We start from the raw sequence: 23,706 nt of genomic DNA on the forward strand, positions 1-23,706 counted from the left end.
TTGTACTTGTGAGCCTGTGAAAATGGAGGAACTCTCAACAGTTAATGCAATATTTTTGTTAAACGCCTTGAATTAAAGCTGAAAGTTGACACTTCAATCACCTATTGACTCCTTCATTTCAAATTCATTCTGATGGTGTACAGAGGCACAATTATGAAAATTGTGTCACTGTCCAAATACTTATGGACCTGACTGAATATTCAAAACAGTGAATAAAAGTGATGAAAATAAAAGAGTGCTATATAGGAGAATATAGAGGGAAAACAACACAGATTGAGTCAGATCTAGATTCAGGAACACAGTATTAATCTAATACAGTCAATAAAAAAGAAAATAAAAAATAATGAGAATCAGAATCACTTTTATTTGTTTGAAACATTTGTAAATGGAAATATTTTTTTCATGCACATTGTTGCTTATACCAAATAAGAGTTAGAGATCAAGCTGAGCACATACAATCTAGGTAGGGTATTTCTTGCTACAATGACAATTTACACAGTTCATTAAACAGAGCACAAAATGACATATTGGCATTGTTTTTAAAAAGCTACATAGTAAAACATGTGCACGTGTGTGTGTGGGAGGGGGGTGGGGATGGGGTGTACATCTCACATCACGATTATCGTGACCAAAACTATCACGGTTATCAGTATTATCACAGTATTGTTAAAATGTGCTGAAAATGATGTACAAAAAGTACTGATACACACACTGAAATCATTTAAAAATGGTTTATAGTTGAAAATCATAAAACAACAATTAAAATTAACAGCATAAACGTAATAACATCAACATTAAAGTTGGCACCATGTAGCCATGAGAGGTAAAAGTTTCCCCAAAATCTCCCGAGCGCTGTCACTGACTTCCGCCATGTTTTTACGCTCAAAAACCAACAATGTTGCATACTGCGCCTGCGTCAAACTCATGCTGGGTGCGTGTGGACAGCATTTACCGCGAGTTTTACAAATCATGATACTCACGCATGGTTTTAATGATAATGAAATGTGACACTGTAATATTAACTGTCGGGAATTTTATCGTGAAACTGTTAACCGTTTCATCTCTAGAGTTGGTCTTCTGCTGTTGTAGCCCACCCTCATCAATAATCGACATGTTGTGCATTCTGCTCTCAGCGGTTGTAAAGAGTGGTTATTTGAGTTACCGCAGACTTCTTGTCAGCTTGAACCAGTCTGGCCATTCTCTAATCGCTCCCTTCAATAAGGCATTTTGGACTGTAGATGGATGTTTTTTTTTTCCTCACACCATTCTATGTGAACTTTGGAAACTGTTTTTTGAAGAAAAAAAAACAGATAAGAGATAGGAGGTTTCTGTAATGCTCAAACCAGCCTGTTTGGCACTAACAACCATGCCAAGTCACTGAGATCGCTTTGTTCCCCATTTTGATGTTTGATATGAACATTAACTGAAGCTCTTGACCTGTAAGTGTATGATTTTATGCATTGTGCTGCTGCCACATGACTGGCTGATTGGATAATTGCATGAATGAGGAGGTGCACAGGTGTTCCTTTTGACATGGCCAGTGATTCTATAGAGTGTACCATCTTTTAGCCATCTGAACAGGATTTCAAGCTAAAGACAAACAAATTACCCAACATCAATGCTTAAAGTTGAGGGAGTGTGCCAGCATTTGTAGATGTCATTAGCATGAGTAAATGCATCGTATGTGCATACTCTGCTAAATGCCATAGCCTGGGTGGTCTATGAGAGCAGCAGGGGTGGACCACTGGCTCTAGATTGTTCATGGCAACAACTCCCTGGGTAGTGCAGGCAATAATCATAGAGTGTGTTTCCATCAACAAACATAATCGTTTTTGAAATCAGAGCTAAATCACATGTCGCTGAAATTACAACCTACTGCAGGTTCAATAATGTGAAACGGAGAGAGAGTGAGAGAGAGAGAGAGAGAGAGAGAGAGAGAGAGAGAGAGAGAGAGAGAAATCTACATTATCACATTAAAAAATACATTATGATACATGCACAAATAAGTACAGAGTAAAAACCAACATTATTACATGAATTCCCTTTGGGATGCTTTCAAGCTTTTAGATTTTGTGAATACAGTTCCTTATTGGGAGTAAAGACCCTCGCTTGAATGTCTGTCAGCAGTAAAAAGGTAAAGGGAAAAGCCTGTCTGGGACAAATCTCAAGAGTGCTATAATCAGCCCATTTCACACACACACACACACACACACACACACACACACACACACATACACACACACTCACACACACACAAGCCTCGCAGATGCACCAGCAGCATATCTGTTCAAAACCACAGCTGCTTTCAAGGCTACCAGATGTACAGAACTGCTCTAAAGGTACGACGGCCACACAGAGACCATCAGAGCAGAGTAATCACAGCACATAAGCTGAATGGCTGAAGGCCACACCAGGCGGCCATGCCCGTCCCTCTAATGGCTCCAGTCAATTGGATCATTTATGGGACACAAAAGCAAAAGCCCACTCTAACGTGCCAATCTCGATAATATTAGGGTTTGTGCGCTCGCATTTAATGCTAGTGGAAATGAATAGAGGTGTGTGGGTGAGAGGTGGGTGGGAAAGTGCTCGCAGATTATTGTAGTCTCTGTGTCTAAGATATGCCCATAAAAGCTGATGAAAATTAACAACAGAAAACACATACTTGCAGTCAGAATAGAGGCAAGGTAATGTATAAGCTATTAAATGTGGATAAAATCACTAACGTGCAATCAGACAAAAAAAATGCTGTAAAGCAATCTATGTGGAAACAAATCCATAACACAAGTTTGTAAGAGCCTTCCTGAACCAGCTATCAAGTTCAGCACAGAGTTACTTATGAATATTTTATCCATTTATAGCATTGCCCCAAGCTAACCTGCACAGAGTGAAACATGTCATAGCTACTCTGTTGTGACTCATACATGCAGTTACTGTAAAAAAAAATAAAATAAAATAAAATAATCACCAATTTTACAGATTCTGAAATACTTTCACCTGGAAATACATTGTACAAACATCATTAAGGATAAAACCAAACTGTTCTCTCTCTCTCTCACTCACTCACCCACACACACACACACACACACACACACACACACACACACACACACGCGCGTGCAGAGACTAAGTCTAACGCTTATTTTCCCCATCTATGAATAGATAAACTGCAGATGGCTAAATTAAGGAGGATGGGCGAGAGAGAGAAAGGGAAAATAAAAGAGAGACAGGGGAGGGCCGGGAATTGGATAATGCGTGGGTCGCACTCTCGCGCCGGTCACATGTCAGAGGTGCAGATATTAAAAGGAGTGGTGACCAATTACCAATTACGTGCTAGTGCTCTCAAATCTCTCACCTCATAATCTAATACTGCTCTCTTCAGCACGGCCCACCACATCCTTTCAAGCGCTCCCCAGAGGAAGGAAGACTAATGAAATGTACACTTCAGCCATGGCCAGGGCCTGGCTCATGAGCAGCTAACGCAAACACGCATGAGGCCCCTCCATCCTCCTCATATCAGTAGAACAATCCAAGCCTAATATTCTGTCAGGCCTTTTCTGTCATGTGTTAGCTTATGTGTGCTGTACGTAGTCTGGAGAGAGATGATGTATTATTAAGAGAGGGGATATGACAAAAATACCCCTGGTCTCCCCAATCTAGCTCTGTGGTGCTTCACCTGGGGTTGAGCGTCTTTCCCTGTTTCCTCACTCCAGCTCGCTCCTCTCCCTTCAGAATTAGTCTCAAATGAAGGAAAACAAACAAGCGGTGCTAAATTCAGATTTTTTTTTTTAAGTGCAATGGGTAAAAGTATTTATGAATTAGTGAGTGAGAGAGGAAAAGAAGTGTTGAATGTTTGTTTTTCTTTTCTGTTGAGAGGGGTGAATGGTGCATTTGTGCATACTATAATACCCACAACAATACCTGAGGCAAGAAAAACACAGCACACTTCATTTTACAGGACACAAAAGGAGATCTACTGCATAACCAGTAAAGACAAGTGCAATTTCACAGACAGGTATGCTTCTTGAAATCAAGGCTATTGTGCATGTATAATAATTGTATAATAATAATAATGTATAAAAGAGACAAAATCTTTCAACTTAAATCACAGCTTTGAACATGTTATATTATTAGACACACAAACAGACAACAATCATCAGAGAAAGAAGGAATAATTGCACCAAAACACTTGTAGTATTAGTAGTAGTAGTAGTAGTAGTAGCTGTAGTAGTAGTATTAGTGAAGTAGCACCAGCAGCAGTAGTAGTAGTAGTAGTAGTATTAGTTTAGTAGCAGCAGCAGCAGTTGTAGTAGTAGTAGTATTAATAGCAGCAGCAGCAGTAGTAGTAGTAGTATTAGTAGCAGCAGCAGTAGTAGTAGTAGTAGGAATAGTAGTAGTAGTAGCAGCAGCAGCAACAGTAGTAGTAGTAGTAGTAGCAGCAGCAGCAGCAGTAGTAGTAGTAGTATTTGTAGCAGCAGCAGCAGTAGTAGTACTAGGAGTAGTAGTAGTAGCAGCAGCAGCAACAGTAGTAGTAGTAGTAGGAGTAGTAGTAGTAGCAGCAGCAGCAGCAACAGTAGTAGTAGTAGTAGTAATATTAGTAGCAGCAGCAGTAGTAGTAATAGTAGTTGTAGTAATATTAGTAGAAGCAGTAGTAGTAGTACTAGTAGTAGTATGAGTAGCAGCAGCAGTAGTAGTAGTATTAATATTAGTAGCAGCAGCAGCAGCAGTAGTAGTAGTAGTAGTATTAGTAGCAGCAGTAGTATTAGTAGCAGCAGCAGTAGTAGTAATAGTAGTAGTAGTAATATTAGTAGCAGCAGCAGCAGCAGTAGTAGTAGTAGTAGTATTAGTAGCAGCAGTAGTATTAGTAGCAGCAGCAGTAGTAGTAATAGTAGTAGTAGTAATATTAGTAGAAGCAGTAGTAGGAGTAGTAGTAGTATTAGTATTCGTAGTAGCAGCAGTAGTAGTAGTAGTAGGAATAGTAGTAGTAGTAGCAGCAGCAGCAACAGTAGTAGTAGTAGTAGTAGTAGCAGCAGCAGTAGTAGTAGTACTAGGAGTAGTAGTAGTAGTAGCAGCAGCAGCAGCAGTAGTAGTAGTAGTATTAGTAGCAGCAGCAGTAGTAGTAGTACTAGGAGTAGTAGTAATAGTAGCAGCAGCAGCAACAGTAGTAGTAGTAGTAGTAGTAGTAGTAGTAATAGTAGTAGTAGTAATATTAGTAGAAGCAGTAGTAGTAGTAGTATTAGTAGCAGCAGCAGTAGTAGTAATAGTAGTAGTAGTAGTAGTAATAGTAGTAGTAGTAATATTAGTAGAAGCAGTAGTAGTAGTACTAGTAGTAGTATGAGTAGCAGCAGCAGTAGTAGTAGTATTAATATTAGTAGCAGCAGCAGCAGCAGTAGTAGTAGTAGTATTAATATTAGTAGCAGCAACAGCAGTAGTAGTAGTAGTAGTATTAATATTAGTAGCAGCAGCAGCAGTAGTAGTAGTAGTAGTATTAATATTAGTAGCAGCAGCAGCAGTAGTAGTAGTAGTATTAGTATTAGTAGCAGCAGTAGTATTAGTAGCAGCAGCAGTAGTAGTAATAGTAGTAGTAGTAATATTAGTAGAAGAAGTAGTAGTAGTAGTAGTAGTATTAGTATTCGTAGCAGCAGCAGTAGTAGTAGTAGTAATATTAGTATCAGCAGTAGTAGTAGTAGTAGTATTAATATTAGTAGCAGCAGCAGTAGTAGTATTAGTAGCAGCAGTAGTATTAGTAGAAGCAGCAGCAGTAGTAGTATTAGTATTAGTAGAAGCAGTAGTAGGAGTAGTAGTAGTATTAGTATTCGTAGCAGCAGCAGTAGTAGTAGTAGTAATATTAGTATCAGCAGTAGTAGTAGTAGTAATAGTAGTAGAAGCAGTGGTAGTAGTAAGCCTATGTGACCATTTCAATAAAGAAAACATTTAAAAATTAATTCAAGGGAATCCTACTGAATGATAAAATACTTTTTTCAGATCTTTTTTTTCCCCTTACAGCTTTACCTGCCACAGATGTTTGATATAAACATAATCAGTGATATAACTTTGAATGCCACCGTTGTGTTATCCATTTGTTATCCATTTACAAATCCCTTGGCGTTATGTATAAGATGTGGTGTTCCCTATTAAAAAGGACCAAGGTAGTAGCCTGAGTCTAGGATTTGGCAATATAGTATGTCACAAGAGTTGACGGTGCTGTCACTAGGCCTGAGAGAGGTTTGGGGGCTTCTTTCTTGTGTATCTTAGGATTGAGGATGATTGGACGTGGTGGTGCTTTAGTGCTGGCTAGGGTAGCAGAAACCCCAACCGGTGGTGTAATGTCTCAGTATCTGACATGCTGTTCTTGCAGGTGTTAGATTCATGATGTTGTGATGAGATCCACTACTGGGATGTGATGGGGTGGAATCACAAACTTTAATCCCCTCACTAGGATATCCTTCTCAGCCTAGCTAAGTTCTCTGTCAGACAGGTTCTTGACCCATTTGTCCTTGATCTACTGGGGTGCACCATCATCAATCGTCTGCCTGCAATTTAATTCTACTGTTTGTTTTTTTTTGTAGCCTGTAGTAGTAAGACATTAAACTTCTTTGTCTGTCTGTCTTCTACCATGTAATTCTATCCTTCACCTCAAGACATGTGTAGGATGTACAGATGCTAACTTCTGCTGATTAAAGTCAATCCTGTGCTCATTCCATTAATCTTATTCACAATATGGTCAATACTGGACATCTTTTCAACATGCCTAGTAATGTCCCCCCCCACCCCCACCCCTTTTTTTTTTATACCTATACTGAAACAATTTAGAATTCCACTATCTGGTGTTATCCAGAAGAGGCTGGGCTCCATTTTGAGTCTTCAGAGTTTTTCCTTGCGACCGTCAGCTTTCTCATTAAGGATCCAAATCTACATTCGGATTTCTGCTTCATTGTTACAGTGACTACGTTTACATGGACAGCAGTAATCTAATTATTGACCTTATTCTGAATAAGACAATATTGTGATTAAGGGGTTTACATGAGTCGCTTTTAGAATATTCCTTTCATGTTCCCATTTTACATGCTCTAGAACATAGTTCGATTATCGGCACGTCATTACGTCACCGCGCCACACCATCCGACATACCTCCAGAATTTCACATATCAACATACAGTTAGTCTTCGTTATGGTACCGTATACAGTTTTGGGTGTTTTTATTAAAAAAATTTACGAATGTTTCATGTGCGGTTAATTATTTGTCATGCTATACGTGCTAATAGACAACTGACTGAAGCCGTGGGCTGCGTCCCTTCTATATAGTAGCCGAAATGCATGTATTTCGCCTACTATAGGACTGTAGTAGGTAAGTACACGGTTTGGGATGTAGCCGTGCTCTCTTGTTTGATGGTTCGTAAAACGGTTCGTAAAACGGTTGAGCACTGCCGTGTGTGTGTGTGTGTCCTGTCGCAAAATGCGGTGAAAACTCTCACACAACGTTAATAGTGTGATTAAGGTGTGTACATGTCTGTAATACACCTCGATAATGAGACTAAAACAGGAATACTCCACATGTCTTAATTCAATTTGTGTTTACTTCGAGTATGACTTTAATCAGATTAAGGTAATAAAAATCGCTGTTTACATGGAACTTTCTTAATCGGAGTATTGTCTTAATCGGGTTAATATTGGATTATTGTTGTCCATGTAAATGTACTGAGTGTCTACTCTTAAAAGCTTTATTGAACTGAATTGAATCGTATGACCTCATCTCTTGACCTCGGTCTATTTTCTCACATGACCTATCTTATTCAAGATCTGTTTTCTATACCTCTACCTCTCCCTTATTTTCCATCTCTTCCTCTGTCTCTCTCTTTCTATCAGGTCATAGGACCACACACATCAAAAAGCAATCATTTCTAATCTCGCAAGCGGTTATCGCAGCGTCAATATAGCAACGATCCACGTTAGCAGTCAATGTTATTTTTTTTCTCATTATCATCATACTGTTTTTTATGCATCTCTTTACTGTCAATGTCCTTGGAATCTAGGACACGGTCAAGAGTTTTAATCAATTTTCTGAGTGGTATGGCTGCCCAGTCAGTCAGACAATCCTCTGGGAAAGCTGGATAGAGGCCCAGCAATAAAAATAATACAAAATCTAATCTGAATTATGATGGAAAGAGATTAGGGCACCGTAATCCTGTGAATAAATAGGAAAAAACTGATGATGTGGGGGGTTGTACTCCTACTTTTGTGTGCATTTGTAGGTGATGAAGGGGTTCTGAGGTGGACAGTACCATTTCATTAAAAAGGCACTAATCCGTGAGCCAGTCTCTCTCTCTGCTGTGTGTAGTCCTGTTTGGACCACTCTCCTCTCTCATCCATCCCCGCTGAGCTCTAAGCTAATCTGGAATCTAGGGCTAAAAAGCCTCCAATAGTAATGGATGAAGGGACAAAGTCAGATGGCTATGGACCGTGTATCGTATGTATAGGTGAAAAACTGAGAGAAATCATTGAGTGGCACATCTAACAAGCACAATCCTCTGCACCCATTTTTTTAAATTTACCATTAAATGAACAAGTCCAATGTTGAAGCAGAGAATTTCACTCATCTCTCAGGTCTTTTTCATATATATTTCCACCCACCACTTTAGCTCTTCTCATTCAGCTTCTTTATGGAGGTCAGAAGTTAAACAAGGGCAGGAGTTCTGATGTGAAGACACAAAAGGCCAGCAGCAGTGTTTTACCACACGCAGACCTCATCCGAGACCCACGCTGACCTCTGCTGCATGGTCTCTATTCATGCTGTGTGAAGTGTGGTGTGTGCTCCATCTCTTCAGAGATACTCCATGTGTGGAAATAACTAATATGATTACAGACAAAAATGGCCACAAACACTCTTCACATTGAAACTCTGCACTCATGATATGTTTGGTAATGACTGAATGCACTCTGCCCCTTATGAGCTTCTCGACCTGTGTTTGCTCCTCCCTCTTGATTTGAGGTTACACCCACACACAGCTAGTTCAGTAAGCAATGGTAGTCCACTTGCTGCCAAATCATATTTAAGATGCTTTGTGTTCCCAGGATAAGCTAAAATGAAAGAAACCAGATGGAAGTTGTCTTAAATTCTTCAAAACAACTAAATTGCCTATAAACACTATAATTTGCTTAAAAGGAGTGCTTGGTAAGCCTTTGACGTGTATGCTCTGGTTACTGCCCTGTCCGGGCAGGTGAAATAAGTATCATTAGGCTAAGCCTCGAGACAGAAGACACAAGTTCTCAGGATCAAACGAGTCCAACTGGTCTTTTTTATCTCATCATATATCAAAGGCATTTAGTGCGCTGCGACAGACGCCCTCTTCCAGGATGTCTCTGTGTAATTATATGCGAGAGATCCTTTATTTCACCACTGCTGCCCACAGCAGATGAAAGACATGCAAGACACAGCCATGTAATTGCCCCCTTCTTGTTGAATGAAGAGGAATGAGAGCGAAAGAAGAGAGACAGCGGGAGGGGTGAAACCTAGTGTTCCTGTGTATCCTGTTTACTCTGTGGCTCACCTCTCTGTCTTTCTCTCCTCCCTCCCTGTGTGTCTAGTCTGTGGCAGTCACAGTGGCTCCAGTCAATTGGACTTCATTATTCTCTGAGCGTCTGTGTCTCTTGAACAAAAGTGTAAATTGTTGTGCTAATGCATCTGTGCAGTCACGTTTTTTTTTTTTGTTTTTTTTTAAATAGATCTAGATTTACACACTCCACAACACTGTATAACCGTCAGTCACAGCTACACACACTCACTTAAATGCACTGTGAACAGACGCTGTCAAATACACATGGTTACACACACACACACACACACACACACACACACACACACACACACACACACACACACAAACACTCAATACAGTCTTGTCACTCACACTCGGCAGTCTAAATCAAAACAAAAAAAGCCCGGCACTTAATCAAGAGTTTCTAGGCAGCAACAGAATCATGAGCTACCGCTCTCTCATGCTCAAGCTGCAAATGACTGCGGAAAGGCTGTCATCGTGATTCACCATGTCTCTCACTCCTTTCAACCACTGATTTGTTTCATAATGAACCAAATAAAGAAAAACAGAGCACAACTGCCGTGTGATGTTATCATAAAGTGCCGTCAGAAGATTTCTCACAGGTGGCACTTCTATGACATCTCATTAAAGCAGGGAACGAATTGTGCTTTGGATCTGAAGTGCAAGACTAAGTACTCGAGCCTCCTCATAACCACGCATATACGAGTGCATACTCGAGGAACGCGCTTTTGTTTTCATATCAACAGAGCAGTATAAACATGTAAAGTATATTCTGTAACTCCAGAACTCATCCACAGTTGTCCCACGTGCTTGTCGACCACCTGCTCATGCTTTGGAAAAAGAAGCAGCAGCCTTCAGCCCAGACAGCTCCACTGACAGGAGCGTGGGGACCCACACAAAGCCATCGACACAATCTGCTAAAACGTCTGCTGGCTATGTGTCCATGTGTCTACACGTCTTCTTAAACCCTGCACTCAGGGCCCGGATCAATCAATGCAGCCTTATGCTATTCCATTATGAAGCATTATATTAACAAGCATTATGCACAGTTACTGTTAAAGCACCCGTGAAATGACTTCAGGCTCAGGATTTAATTCCATATGTTCCAATTTCCTTTTGAAATAGGAAATTATGGCGGAACAGCCAATGGCAACGGAGGGACTGTTGAGAAAGAATGCAGGAGGACGATCAATCGAAAACACATTCATTCCATGTGCTAGTTACTAACTAGCAGAAGTTATATTTATGCGGGAAGGATATACGCTTTCTAGACACTTTTCAATTGGGCAAAACTTTAGTGTAGCCCAAGTACCGGATGAGTCGTCAATATTTTTGATTATTTTAAGATGTAAGACAGAGGCATCTACAAAACAAAGTATCTTTTTTTCTGTATATACTAGCTGTGTCTTCTCATACCTCTCAAGTTCAGAGAATTCCAGTGCTCTAAAATAAGTGCTGAAACATGTACTGAAACTAGAACTTGAGGGGCCTGCACACAGCCCTGACCTCAACGACATTAACCACCTTTGGGATGAACTGCAACACAGAGTGTGTGACAAGTCTTTTCGCCTGACATCAGTGCCCAACCTCACTGATGCTCTTGTGGCTGAAAGGGCAAAAATTCCCACAGCCACTTTCTGAATTCTAGTGGAAAGCCTTCCCAGAAGAGTGGAAGCTGATATAGCAGCAAAGAGGGTACATTGGAATGGAATGTTCAACAAGCACATATGGGTGTGATGGTCAGAGGTCCACATGCTTTTGGCCATATAGTGTATATTGGTTAATATGTTGTTGTTTTACTTTAAGCCTGAGATTTTTATTTTTTGTAATGTGTGAGATTTTAAAATTTTGGTATGGCAGCCAACGTGTAAGACTTTGCCATGTCTGCAGAATACAAATTTTGATTTCCTTTACTCTTTAGGAAAAGGAAATTTATACTGTGCACATAAGCAAGCGTATGAAAGCAGTTGATGCCGCAGGGGAAGCTGTTGGGGTGCATTACACGAGAGAAACAAGGAGCTAATTTCACCTATCTTTTAAGCATACACAGCACCTGAAATACTTTGTGTGTCTGTGTGTATAGCCAGAAAGGATTTGGTGAGTTGTCTGTGAGTTTGATGCTCTTTAGCCCATCCCTTTTCTAGCTCAAACTTAACATGCTCACAATGAGCTCCTCTGGTCCTGATCACTTTATTTCACTCTCACTGCATCAACCCCTTTGCTGATAAAGATTCAAACCGTCACAATACACAAACCCTGATGGGAGAAGCACTCTGACAGCTACACATAAACAGTCTTTTAAAAGTCCCTCACTTCAAGATCAATCGATCATGCAGAATGATCCGGCCCACGTTTCAGCCATCGGATCAATAGACATCTTCACGGCTTCCACTCCTGCAGTTGCCCTTGCAGCTCGTTTTCCTTCACAGAGCTATTCGGTGAGCAGAACGAGACAAGACAGTACGAGGTGGGATGGGGTGGTGCAGTTCAGAGCAAACCGCAAAGAGAGTTAATGAACCTGCACCAGTCAGCATGGCGTCCATCTGTTTCTTTAATCCTCATAACCGTTGCTCATGCTGCGTTAGGGCACTATGCCATGACAGATAAACCTGAATCACTGCTGCCATATTCAGACAGAGGCTGTGAGAGGCTTACGGTGGATGAACTCTAGTAAAGGGGCACTGGACTGGCCAAACATGCTGCCTGGGCTGGGCCGGGTTTAACTGCTAAGAGCTAAGCTCACCTGCTAATCACAGCAGAGTGCCGGAGAACAAGCACAGTGAGCACAGAGGTGAGAGAGAGGCCGGCCACGGCACCCATCTGTTCATCCGCAGGTGAGAGGCTTGAGGTGAACAGACTTCCTTATGCATACACATACACATACACACACACACGCACACATATATAATACATAATATTTTATATATATATATATATATATATATATATATATATATATATATATATATATATATATATATATATATATATATATATATATATATATATATATATATTCCGACTCATTCGGCTCATGCTGATTTGAGCAGACATGGTCAGTTTTTAATTGTTGCATCTGTTCTCTAAATTAACTAAATCATTTTTATTGCCATAAAAAGGCAAAACTACTGTGGGGGCGGTGCCGCAGTGGGCAAGTGATGTAATCGGTGTGTGGCCTGAACACCGTGTAACACCGGGAGCAACGTCTACTAGCAAGCCACAAAGATGGCACACTCCTGTGTGTGGAGAATCATAAACATTGGCTTGGCTTGAATGATAACATGGTTTTAATAAACTGTTTATCATCATGATATGAGACTGTTATGAAGAATGATATCATCAATATAAATGTATCATGTCTGAACATCATGGATGCTTAACCTAAAATCTGTATTTTCTCTGATGCCAATATTAATTACAATATGGACCAAATTCTAATATTATTATAATGCATAAGGATAACAATATTAATTCTATTTTCAAAACAGCTTCTTTGCACATTCATGCCGACTAGGATTCTGTGATGTTGGAACCGTCCTACATTCCTACAATATTGGTTTACCGGAGAGAGAGAGAGAGAGCATGAGTGCAGTGAGGGTTACTAGCTTAGAAATATCAAAAGTAATTGCTATGTTTATTTTTTCGTCATACTTTTTTTTCTTCATATCATCGCTTGTGCATTCATTCGCCAGGATCTATGCTGTAGTCTTCCATGAGATTCAAAGTTACATGTTTTTGGGTAATAAGCTGATGTTCTCTAAGTTCAAGTGAGCACTGAAATATTCTGCTTACATAATTAAGCACAACATTTCTGAACTAAGTATCTGTGAGACTGCTAAAGTAGAAGCAACATTCCTACAGAAGCTGTACTCTGACTAAATAAATTGCTAGGAAAGAAAACATTATGCCTTTGTGAGGAAGATAAAAAAAGAACTCAGATGGCTTTAAAATATCATGGCATATAATGATACGGATTATCAAAACTATTTGCTTATAGTTTGTTTAAATGAGTGAAGTCGACATTCAGAGTCGGACTGATTCTCCAAATGCTCATTAGCCCACGTGTACAAGTGTCTTATCAGACACACAAAACAGCATGAAGCTTGTGTGAAAGCACACGCTGATATATCCTGTGATTCTAACTTCACTGTTACACTCCTACCAGCTATAAGCCTCCAACTCCAATCCAAATTCTCCTCTTCTTCACCTCACTCACTCACTTGTTTCCTCCATCACGAGTCAGGCAAAAAGCTCACAGGCACAGATGAAGGTGGTGTCTTTCCAGGATGCAATTAAAAAGCTGAAAAAGGGCTGAAAATGAATAATTTGAATGATTGAGCAAAAGGAGTAAGTTGTATAATTGGTGTATAATTCCAGGTGGATTAAGCCTCACTATTCTAAGACCAGATGTTAGACCCACATGGAAAGTGTAGACCTCCCACTAACAGCTAGTTCACATGACTTTCAACGTCGGCAGATCGCTGTGCTGTTAAGACTACATGACTTGCTGTCTTGTATTCGGGAGTCTTGAAGTCGTTGTGGTGCTCACGCTACGTGACTGGTTTGCCACTCTGAAAGGCCAAGTAGAGGTGGACAGAGTTACCAGGAACAAGCAGATTTTGTGTCCATATTATTAGTTTCTTATTTGGAGTTGCCAGAAAGAAAGGGAAAAAAACTGCTGACTTTTGCTAAACAAAAGTCTTCATTTGATCTGTACGTTTAAACGTGATGCACTTCACAGTGTTTTGACACCCCAAGATGCTGAAACTATAGTGCCAGCTATTCATTCGGGATCCTTGAAAGCTGCACTACACACAGCAACCAAGGTGCAATGTGTACAGATAACAAACGATCATTTCAGAATTAGGAAAATGCCGGTGGAAACACTGGTGAAACTGGTGGGAAAAATAAAGTTAGTACACGCTATCACTGTGCGGTTAAATGATTCCAAATCATCCAGCGCATTCCAAGACGCTTTTCTACTCATCCCAGTTGTAAAGAGTGGTTATTTGAGTTACTGTGACCTTCCTGGCAATTTGAACCAGTCTGGACAGTCTCCTCTGAACTCTCTCATCAATATTTCTGCCCGCAGAACTGTCTCTCACCCGATTTTTTTCTCTCACCATTCTCTCTAAACTCAGTGTTGTGCATGGAAAAACCCAGAAGATTTGCAGTTTCTAAAACACTCATATCAGAACACCAACAACCCCCATTTTTATCCCCCATTCTGGCATGTGATGTGAACATTAACTGAAGGGTTTGACCTGTATCTGCATTATTTTATGCATTGGGACACTGCCATGAGAATGTTCAGGTATACAGGTGCTTCTTATAAAGTGATATATTTGCAGTCTGAAGTGCAGTGTTGGTTGTAACACTTTGGCAGTAATGTTTTCGTTAAAACACATTAATACTTGTGCATTCTTGTTGACTCTTGTGGTCAACCAGTTAAAGAATTCCTCCATCACTGCAGTATTCCAAGTTGGACTGGCTGTTTAACAGAGTATGACTGTGTGAGGTCTTCTGCGCATCCCTTTGTAACACTGTTTCATCACACGCCGTCACACTTCACTGACCAACAACACACACTTACTCCACAACAATGACAAACCAGCTGCTCTGTGTGTGAGCATGCATATGTGTTTGTGTGTATGCCCTCCCTGGGGTGTTAAGGACTCCTCCCCACAGTGGCATAGATACCCCAGCAGAACCCTAATAAATACTCTCTCCTCCCTCTCACATCCCCCAATGACACCACCCACAATGCTACCCTTGGGGCAGATGGGCACCATAATAGACGTTAAACTCCGAGTGATAGGATTCTCCACGCTGCCTTCTAAAAAGCCATTCCACAATCCCCAACACCACTGTCCCCCCACCCTGCCACAGCACTGAGGCAAATAAGTGCACAGACAAACAGAGAATGATTGCATCTGAAGAAAAAGAAAATGAAAAGCAGACTAGATGGATGAGACAGAACATGCAGGAACTACATTTGAAATGTTCTCACAGAGACTGAAACAAGACTAAATAGGCTACATGCCAAATTTGCTCAAAAACTGCTTGCTGACAAAGATCCCCATGATTAAAGACTTCTGCATGACCAAAACTATTTAAGCTGCTATTCCTCACACAATTATTTCAGCCACCATCTCTGTGTGAGACATAAACATACATAACCCAACACTTAGATTGGCTGGAGTCTAATATCCAGGATTAGTCATGACATTCCTTTGAAGGCAAAAAAAATCACAGCTAGAAATATGAGTAAAAAAAGATCTGCATGGCCCCAAAATGTCATATAGGCCCAGCAGGATGTACGGACCCCTAAAGAGAGGTTCCGCAACGCTTTCTGAATGCATATTAAAACCAGTGGGGTGGGGTGGGGGTGGGGGGGGGGTTGCTGAGACCACAATGGTATGAGTTACAGAAACCCCGTAGATTCCAGCGCTTCCTGGGAAGACAGTAGCCTGAGAGAATGGTTTAATATCCCATACAAACTTTTAAACAATTATTTAGTTACTCATCTTAAAGCTCATTTTTCAGTAACTACCATGAATGTTTCAGTACCTGCAGTGATACTAATAGGAGAATGTATATGTATGTCGTTTATCGTGATCAACTGTAGACCTAATATGTAAGATCAGGATGGAATATGGGAAAAACCCCACTGATGTTGCTCTGGCTATCACATACTTTAAGAAAATTCACATTGGGTAAGGAGCCAGTTTAACAAACAAAGACGTAAATGCAGTCGGTTTTGCCTAAAGATGTCTAAAACTTTGCAAGCTAAGAGTGATTTTCTCACACCGTGAAGGTCAGGCTTTCATCAAGTTGTTGGAAACAGTACAGTAGCTACGAGCCATAGTCAAATGGCTCATAAGCCTAAAGAAATTCAGCTTGTATTCAAATGCTGGCTGTCTGCAAAGCTTCTGCCTTCTCACATCGTCATCGACACATAGAAGATCGCTTACATATACTCTGTACTGATGACTCTGGAAATGTAGTCAACAGAGCCAAACTGACTAAATGAATTCACTGAATTTTACTTCAGATGATGGAACAGAGACAAAAACTGATGTGGATGATGTTGATAGTCAAAGTCATAACCTATTCCTCTTTGTAAACTTATGTTCTTTCAGATTTAGTGGTAATATTGTTTCTCCAAAAGTAGATTAGGTTATAAATGTAGACTTAAAGAGATTTCTGCTGATTTCAGTTTGACCAATTAAAGGGTTTTTCCCCCAAAAACCAAAACACATACAGTATCGGAAAATAAGCTGAAATTGTGCATATGGTATTAAACACACACACACACACAAATTCATTAGGTCAGAGTGTAATAAACAAATCCATTCCTGATGGCGATTACTCCTGCATGCCTGTATCGCCTGCTGAGCATTTTGGATCCACCTCTCAATCAAAATCAGTCTATCAAGCATATCAGGACAATTAAAATCAGCAGAGACATGGCTCACCAGAATGAGGAAAGACATGCTCATTCTCATGAGTTAATGAGTTTGAGGTGGCTGTAATTAGGGCGTGCAGTGATCTGCGTGTGTTGACAGGTGTGAGGCAGTTCCACTAAATTCTTCTCAAGCAGCAGAGACAAGACAGAAACCCAGCCAAAGACGAAAACTTGGACTGGCTCGAATGGGTGCTGCATAACTCACTGTACTGTGACTGTAGTTTCCTACTGCAGGAAGTCAAACAGCTTTTCTTTGTGGAGAGTGAAGTTATTAAGTCGGTTGGTGCTACTGAAAAATAGTGCAAGAGAAGCTGTAAAAAGGCCTGTCATAACTACAGTGCTGGAAAAAAAGAATACAATCTTTCACGTTCCAGCTTCAGGCGCTATTGTTCAGTGAGGACTGAACAGAAGTGTGACTATGAAAAGAGAACAGAGGCCAAGTAAATACACACGTATACACACACTCGTTCTCAGAAGTGGAGCGTTCAGGCTCACCCCCTCGCCCCATACACAGTGGCAGAGAAGAGCCTCTTCCAGCCCTTCCATTCAAGACGCGCACAAAGCAACCCCACCGAGTCATTATTCTGTAGACCCTGTCACTCTCCACCCATCTGACCCTCCTCCCACATACACACACACACACACACACACCACCCATCTGCCGTAAACCCTAGCTGGGGTGAAGAGTCTCCCTCTCTTCTTTTCTTATTCATCCATCCCCTGCACATCATCACTTCATTAAATTCTCCTTCTTTTCTTTCCCATCATCCACCCCTCCACCTACCCTTTCAACTCACCGTGTCTTCATCAGCCTCCTGTTCCGCAGCTCTGCTCCCGTTCATTCATCTCGTTCTTGTGTTCTTAAAGCTCGGGTACACTTTGCCTAGTGAATAAGTGTGTGGCCTTTGTGTTTGCTCTAAGAACATCTGCAGTGATGGCCTTCAGTCATTCAGATGGGATTTTAGTGGCTAGTAAAGAATGAATACAAAAATTCAGATTTAGCCGTCAGACACAACAGCCTATTCCCTCTATAAGTACTCTTTATAATAAAACTGGACATCAAAAATATGAAAAGTCAGGAGCGGTGGGGATTCAAGCCTCATCTTTTATTTAGCTTTCCTTTTCTCAGTTGTTCCATAACTACATATCTACCTACAGTATCTAACTACCTATCTGTCTTTGTCTCTCTCTCTCTCTCTCTCTGTTGTTTGCTGCAGATTTATTGTAGCACACAATATGTACAGTATTGGCAAAGCATTAAAGGTGTCCACCAATAATATGTGGAGCTCTAGCCATCGACAAGAGCCTTAATAAAAACATCTCCTCCCAACGATCTTCTCATCAGTTACTAACCTTCACTCTTCCACTGTCTCTCTCTTTTTCACTCGTCTCCTCCCAGAGTGAGCCAGAGACTTAATGATGCTTGAATGCCACTGCTTCTGACTTTTCTCTCCCTCTCCTTCTAGCTCACTCTTTTTTTTGTAATAAAGGATATTTAAAAACCAAACCGTCATCATCTTAGTGCATCCATCTCACATTACGTTTTTGTCCTTTCCCTCTCTTTGTTCATCTTTCACATGTGTCATCATTAACCCTGCCCTATCATATACATACACAGATAGATAGATATGCACCATTTAGCACAATCTCTGTCGTATTGACTTCTAATCTAAGGCTGCTAGGTCCTAGTGTCAGGAAAAGGTAATTATCATGATGGACTTACATCTTACATTTACATTTGCTGTGGTGGCTTATGGCTCTGAACTACTTTTCAGAGGGTTGTGAGATTGAATCCCAAATCCCAGTCCTTGCACTTAACCCTCATCTGCTCAGCGCAACTGTACGTTGCTGTGGATAAAAGCAGCTGCTAAACGAGTATATGTAAACGCAAAATCAATCAATTCTCAAAACGCCTACTAACGTGGAACAACGTACTACACGTTTCCGACAGCACAGACACATAGACTCAATTACACACGTGTTGCCATGTAAAGGGTTGAGTCGTAAACAGATTTAAAATATTAACAAGGGCCACTTTGCAGTGATGAATAATACAGGACTGTAGAGTGAGTAGGATGCCAGTGATCGCCAATACCCCCTCCCTTCCATTTCTCTCTCCCAAAGCTCCCATTAAACTAATGCACAGCCAGCATTGCAAGTTGCACTCCCTACCAGTCTGCTCACCAATATGGGCAATCCCTCACTCTCTCCCTCCCTCCCTCCCTTCCTCCCGCCCCCGCTTTCTGTCTCGCTTTATCTATCTCTCAATCTAAAAAAAAAAAAGACTGCCCTCTTCATTTCCTTCAATCCTCTCTTGCCTTGAACATTTTGTTAGACCAGTTCTATTTACTTTGTAAGTTCTCATCTTCCCTCTTGTATGTACCTGTCTCTCAGAGGCCATCGATTCTTCTCTAAAAACCTGTGCTGTCTAAAAACAGTACTTGTAATGCACCATGGCTCATTCTGCACACAACGCACCAGCAATTGACAATTCTCCTCTGAGTAGTTCTAGGAGAAGAAAAAAAAAAACCCAGTCTTTTCCCATAGTTAACCCGAAACACCTCTATGACCTGGAGCACTACAGTACAGTGCAACTCATATGGCTCTTACCCTGTATGGGACAGACATGTTCTCTCAAAGGATGAGGGGGAAGCCATGAGGACATACAACACTGACTTCCATTAGCGGTGGACATAATGACAAATATATCAAAATACAATGATATGCTGAAGATGTTTCATGATACGCGTTATACATCATGATATTTAGCTTTGCTGAGGTTAAAATCACACACACACACACACACACACAAACACACACACACACACACACACACGCAAAACAGCAAAGCTACAATATGCACAAAAATACGTAAATTAAATTCATTATTTCAAAAGGAAGAACAGGATAACAAATAAAATCCTGATGAAGACATATGCTTTCACAGTAATGGGATCAAACCACGCCCATCACTATCTTTCTTACAGTTTTTCTAACTTTGGACTCGAAGCTAATTTTAACCACACATCAGTCCTTCCTCTTTTCCACAGCTTCCTCGTTCAAGTCTAAACTTCGGGCATTCATGAGCTCTACTCTAAAGATTAAAATCTACCACTAACTAATTTTTTCTTAGGACAAAACCAAAAATGAGTGATAGGACTGATGGGGAAGAGAAACTGGACATGGGTTCCTGGCAGTCTAGGTAATTAATGTGTATGTCAACACTGAGGGAGCAGTTTCATAGAGGAAATTTGAGCTCAGCGCACACACACACACACACACACACACACACACACACATGCAGGAGGGGAGAGGAAAAATAAAGGAACAGACTGGACAGAATAGAACATGATATGTTATCTGTCTTGACGCTGATGCTGTAAGGACTAGAATAAGTGTTGGCGTCTCTGTCATGTTGATGAACACAGAGTCGTACCTGACAAGACAACAGTGCTCTCAAACCTTGACCCAAAGAGGAACCCATTGCTTCTGTCTAGGCTTTTTTCCCCCCCATCCAGGCGATTTCATTTTTAAACAACGCCCCTCTTATTCAGCGTAAGCAGCTTTTCTAGGTTGCCTGCCCAGGGACAATGGCTGGGGAGTTGCACAAACTGTTCCAGTTAAACATGTCTCATGTAAATCTAATGAGAAGGCACACACTAAAAAGTGATCAGTAACAACTAATCTGTTTAGTCAGGGACAAAACAAACTTGGGATAGAACATGTACATTCTGCACAGTTCACTTAGCTGTTAGACTGCATTCCTAATTTTCTTTCTTTTTTTAACCATCATAATCTGCTGAAGCCTGGGAATGCTCGCTTCGAGCAAATCTGGTTACAAATGTGGAGAGAAAGGAAGACAGATCCAACGCTTCTGCTCATGTAAGCTTTCGTGAGCACCAAAATGTAACACATTATCATACTGGGATCCTCATATATTCAAGTACCATGTATTATTTTCATACAACGTCAAAGTACTCAATAACTCATAAAATGCCAAGAGTCTATCCCAAATGTTATTTGTAACTTGTTTCATTTTTAACATCCCGGGCAAAATGGTGTCATGGTACAGCAGCTTACTCTGAATAATATTAATACACAGTTCAAGCAGGTGAATTTTCAAAAGAGTGAAATACTGCAATTCCAGAGGAGTGTCATGACGCAAGGGAGGACAAGGGATGACTCAGTGTAACTGAGTAAATAGGGGCAACAAAAATCGTCCAAAGTGGTGGTTCCAGTGCGTTAACCTGTCAGGAGGTGCAAAATCTGTTCTGGTACTCCTATTCTGATGTAAATAGATTTGTTTTTCAGGACCGGCTTGCTCCTCTGATAAAATATTTTTTCTTACGAACTAAAATTCCGTATTCACGTGCGGCATTTTTACTACTAAAGCTTTGGAAAACAAACTCAGGCAAGCTTAAACAGAACGCTCAGGCCGTGTAACCTAGTGTGGCTACACCTAGTAGCTCTCAATGTGGGGCCAGAAGGTTCGTATTTTTTTACATTATTGTGTTAACAGTCGTTGACGTCACAAACCACCATTTTCAAAGTTATTATATTTATTATTACTGAGTTCTCAGCATCTTTTGACTGGTCGCTTGAACTGACTTGGTTTAATCCACACCGCAATAACAAGCAGGCCTGTAAATAATCTGCAGTGGAAAGTTCAGGAATAAAAAAAAAAGTTCCATGGTGAACAAGCAGAAGAAATACTTTTCACATTTAAACATTCAAATCATATTTAAATACTTTGGAGTATGTCCATTAGATACATCCTCTGCACACACCCATTCTCTGTACTCACATACACAGCTGCAATTTCTTTTCTTTGTCATTTCTCCTTGTTTAATGCCACCAAGACACCGAGATAAACTTTAATCTCATCCCTTGGATGCAGTTTCTCTCAAAAAGGACGTAAATAATAACTACGTCTCAAAATGCACACCAGGGTACTAAAGAGTACACTAGCATGATAATAATAATACTAAAAAGTAGACCTAAAATAGAGCACAGAAAGAAACACATAGGGTGCTGAACATCGTACAAACATGCTCAATAAAAGTTATTCTTCAGTCTCTACAGATTGCACACACACACACATACACACACACACACTCCAAGGCCTGAATCATTAGTTCAGTGTAAATGATATAATCCACTTGCTCTTGACATTCTGATAAAGTTAAACATACATCCACAGTTAAATAGACCTCGAGCACACTGCTTTCTGTATCCTGTATTCCTGATGAATCTATAAAACTGCTACTTTTCAACTGGACAGCCGTTTAACAGAGCCGGGGAATTCATGTCCAGAATATAACAACACATCAGATGGACGTGAGATATAATAAATCATGTAGGGTGGTGATTCAGAAGGAATTCATTCACACTTATCAGCTAAGCTTTGCCTCACTATCAAGATCAGGTCGTGTCCAAGACCGTCTGGATTTAAGTCGAGCAGGGAATAAATCTTCTTCAACAAGCTTGAACGCGTGTTTATTGTTTCTTTTTAGATGCATTGATTCACTGTGGTTTAAGAAAAAAAAAAGCAGGGGGGGGTACTATTTAGGCTGTAACTTGAATAATTTAGACTAGTAAATAAATAAATAAATAAATAAATGCATGACGTGGAAAGATGCTAATGTGATGCATTTTATTTATTTATTTATTCATGTATTATTTATTTTTTTACAGGCGGTGTGTGGATGAAGTGCATTACCTGCATCGCACACGAAGGTTCCGCCGAGGAACAGCAGCGCGAGCAGCGGGCCGGGAGCTCGTGCACGCTCTCTCCACACACACAGCATCTTCCTCGGCTAACGCCAAACGGACGCGGAGCTCTCAATGTGGAAAGTCTCTTCGGGGCAGTCGAGCCACTGGGCAGGGGAGTGATACAGTATTTCCTCAGAAAGTGAGCGAGTATATTCTAGCCGCAAAATCAGTCTGTGTCCTCAAACTTTCACAAACAAGCAAATACACATAGTTAAGTTCCACTGAGCGGGATGTTCAGCAGCAAAGGGCGTGTGTAAAGTTCGACTGATGTTCAAACTTCACAGTAATTCGTCCATTTTCATCCACACACCAGACCAAATGGCATCGACAGCAATACACCACTGGAGAATATTTAAAATAATAATAATAATAATAATAATAATAATAATAATAATAAACCACCTTTATGTCAATAAAAAGACCTCGGCAGGCGCCGACTGTTATCTGTGTGCGTCCATCCTCCGAGCGCGCGCCGTCACTCCTGCACGGTGTTCACTCGCTTGAGGAGTAAACACGCGCAGCGGCTCTGGACTTCCATCTCCTGCTCAGCCAATCAGAGAGCAGCTCTGTTCCCCGCGCGCACACACGGAGGAAGTGAGCGCGAGAGGAGCAGGGAGATGTGTAGGATATACAAAGTCTTCTTCACCGACGAGGATAAACTGTTCAAACTGAATTTTGAAAAGAATTCGCTTACAGCGAGGCGGTATACATAATATTCACCTCAAATAGGCTATTTATGTTTAAAATATATTTTTGATAAAACAACAAAGTGGACCTATTTCATACGTTTATAAGCTATATTTTCATACGATTGTGACCATCACTTTTGAGTTAAATAAAGGCTCCTTTTTTGTTTTTAAACAATCACTCAAACAAACAATAAGCACAGATTAAACCTGCTTTCTGACTCAG

General features: G+C 40.6%; 1 protein-coding gene across 1 annotated transcript in view; it reads right to left on the reverse strand.

Annotated features, from left to right (window-relative positions):
- The window catches only part of unc5b (unc-5 netrin receptor B), a 72,108-nt gene extending 48,930 nt beyond the window's left edge, over positions 1 to 23,178 (reverse strand). Inside the window, exon 1 of the mRNA XM_017465046.3 lies at positions 22,742 to 23,178. Within this exon, the coding sequence (XP_017320535.1) occupies positions 22,742 to 22,829 (88 nt within the window). The 5' untranslated portion in view covers positions 22,830 to 23,178. The remainder of the gene's footprint in view (positions 1 to 22,741) is intronic.
- Positions 23,179 to 23,706: the final 528 nt, after the last annotated feature.

The sequence above is a fragment of the Ictalurus punctatus genome, chromosome 3, assembly GCF_001660625.3.
Source record: "Ictalurus punctatus breed USDA103 chromosome 3, Coco_2.0, whole genome shotgun sequence".
In the NCBI taxonomy this organism is placed as follows: domain Eukaryota; kingdom Metazoa; phylum Chordata; class Actinopteri; order Siluriformes; family Ictaluridae; genus Ictalurus; species Ictalurus punctatus.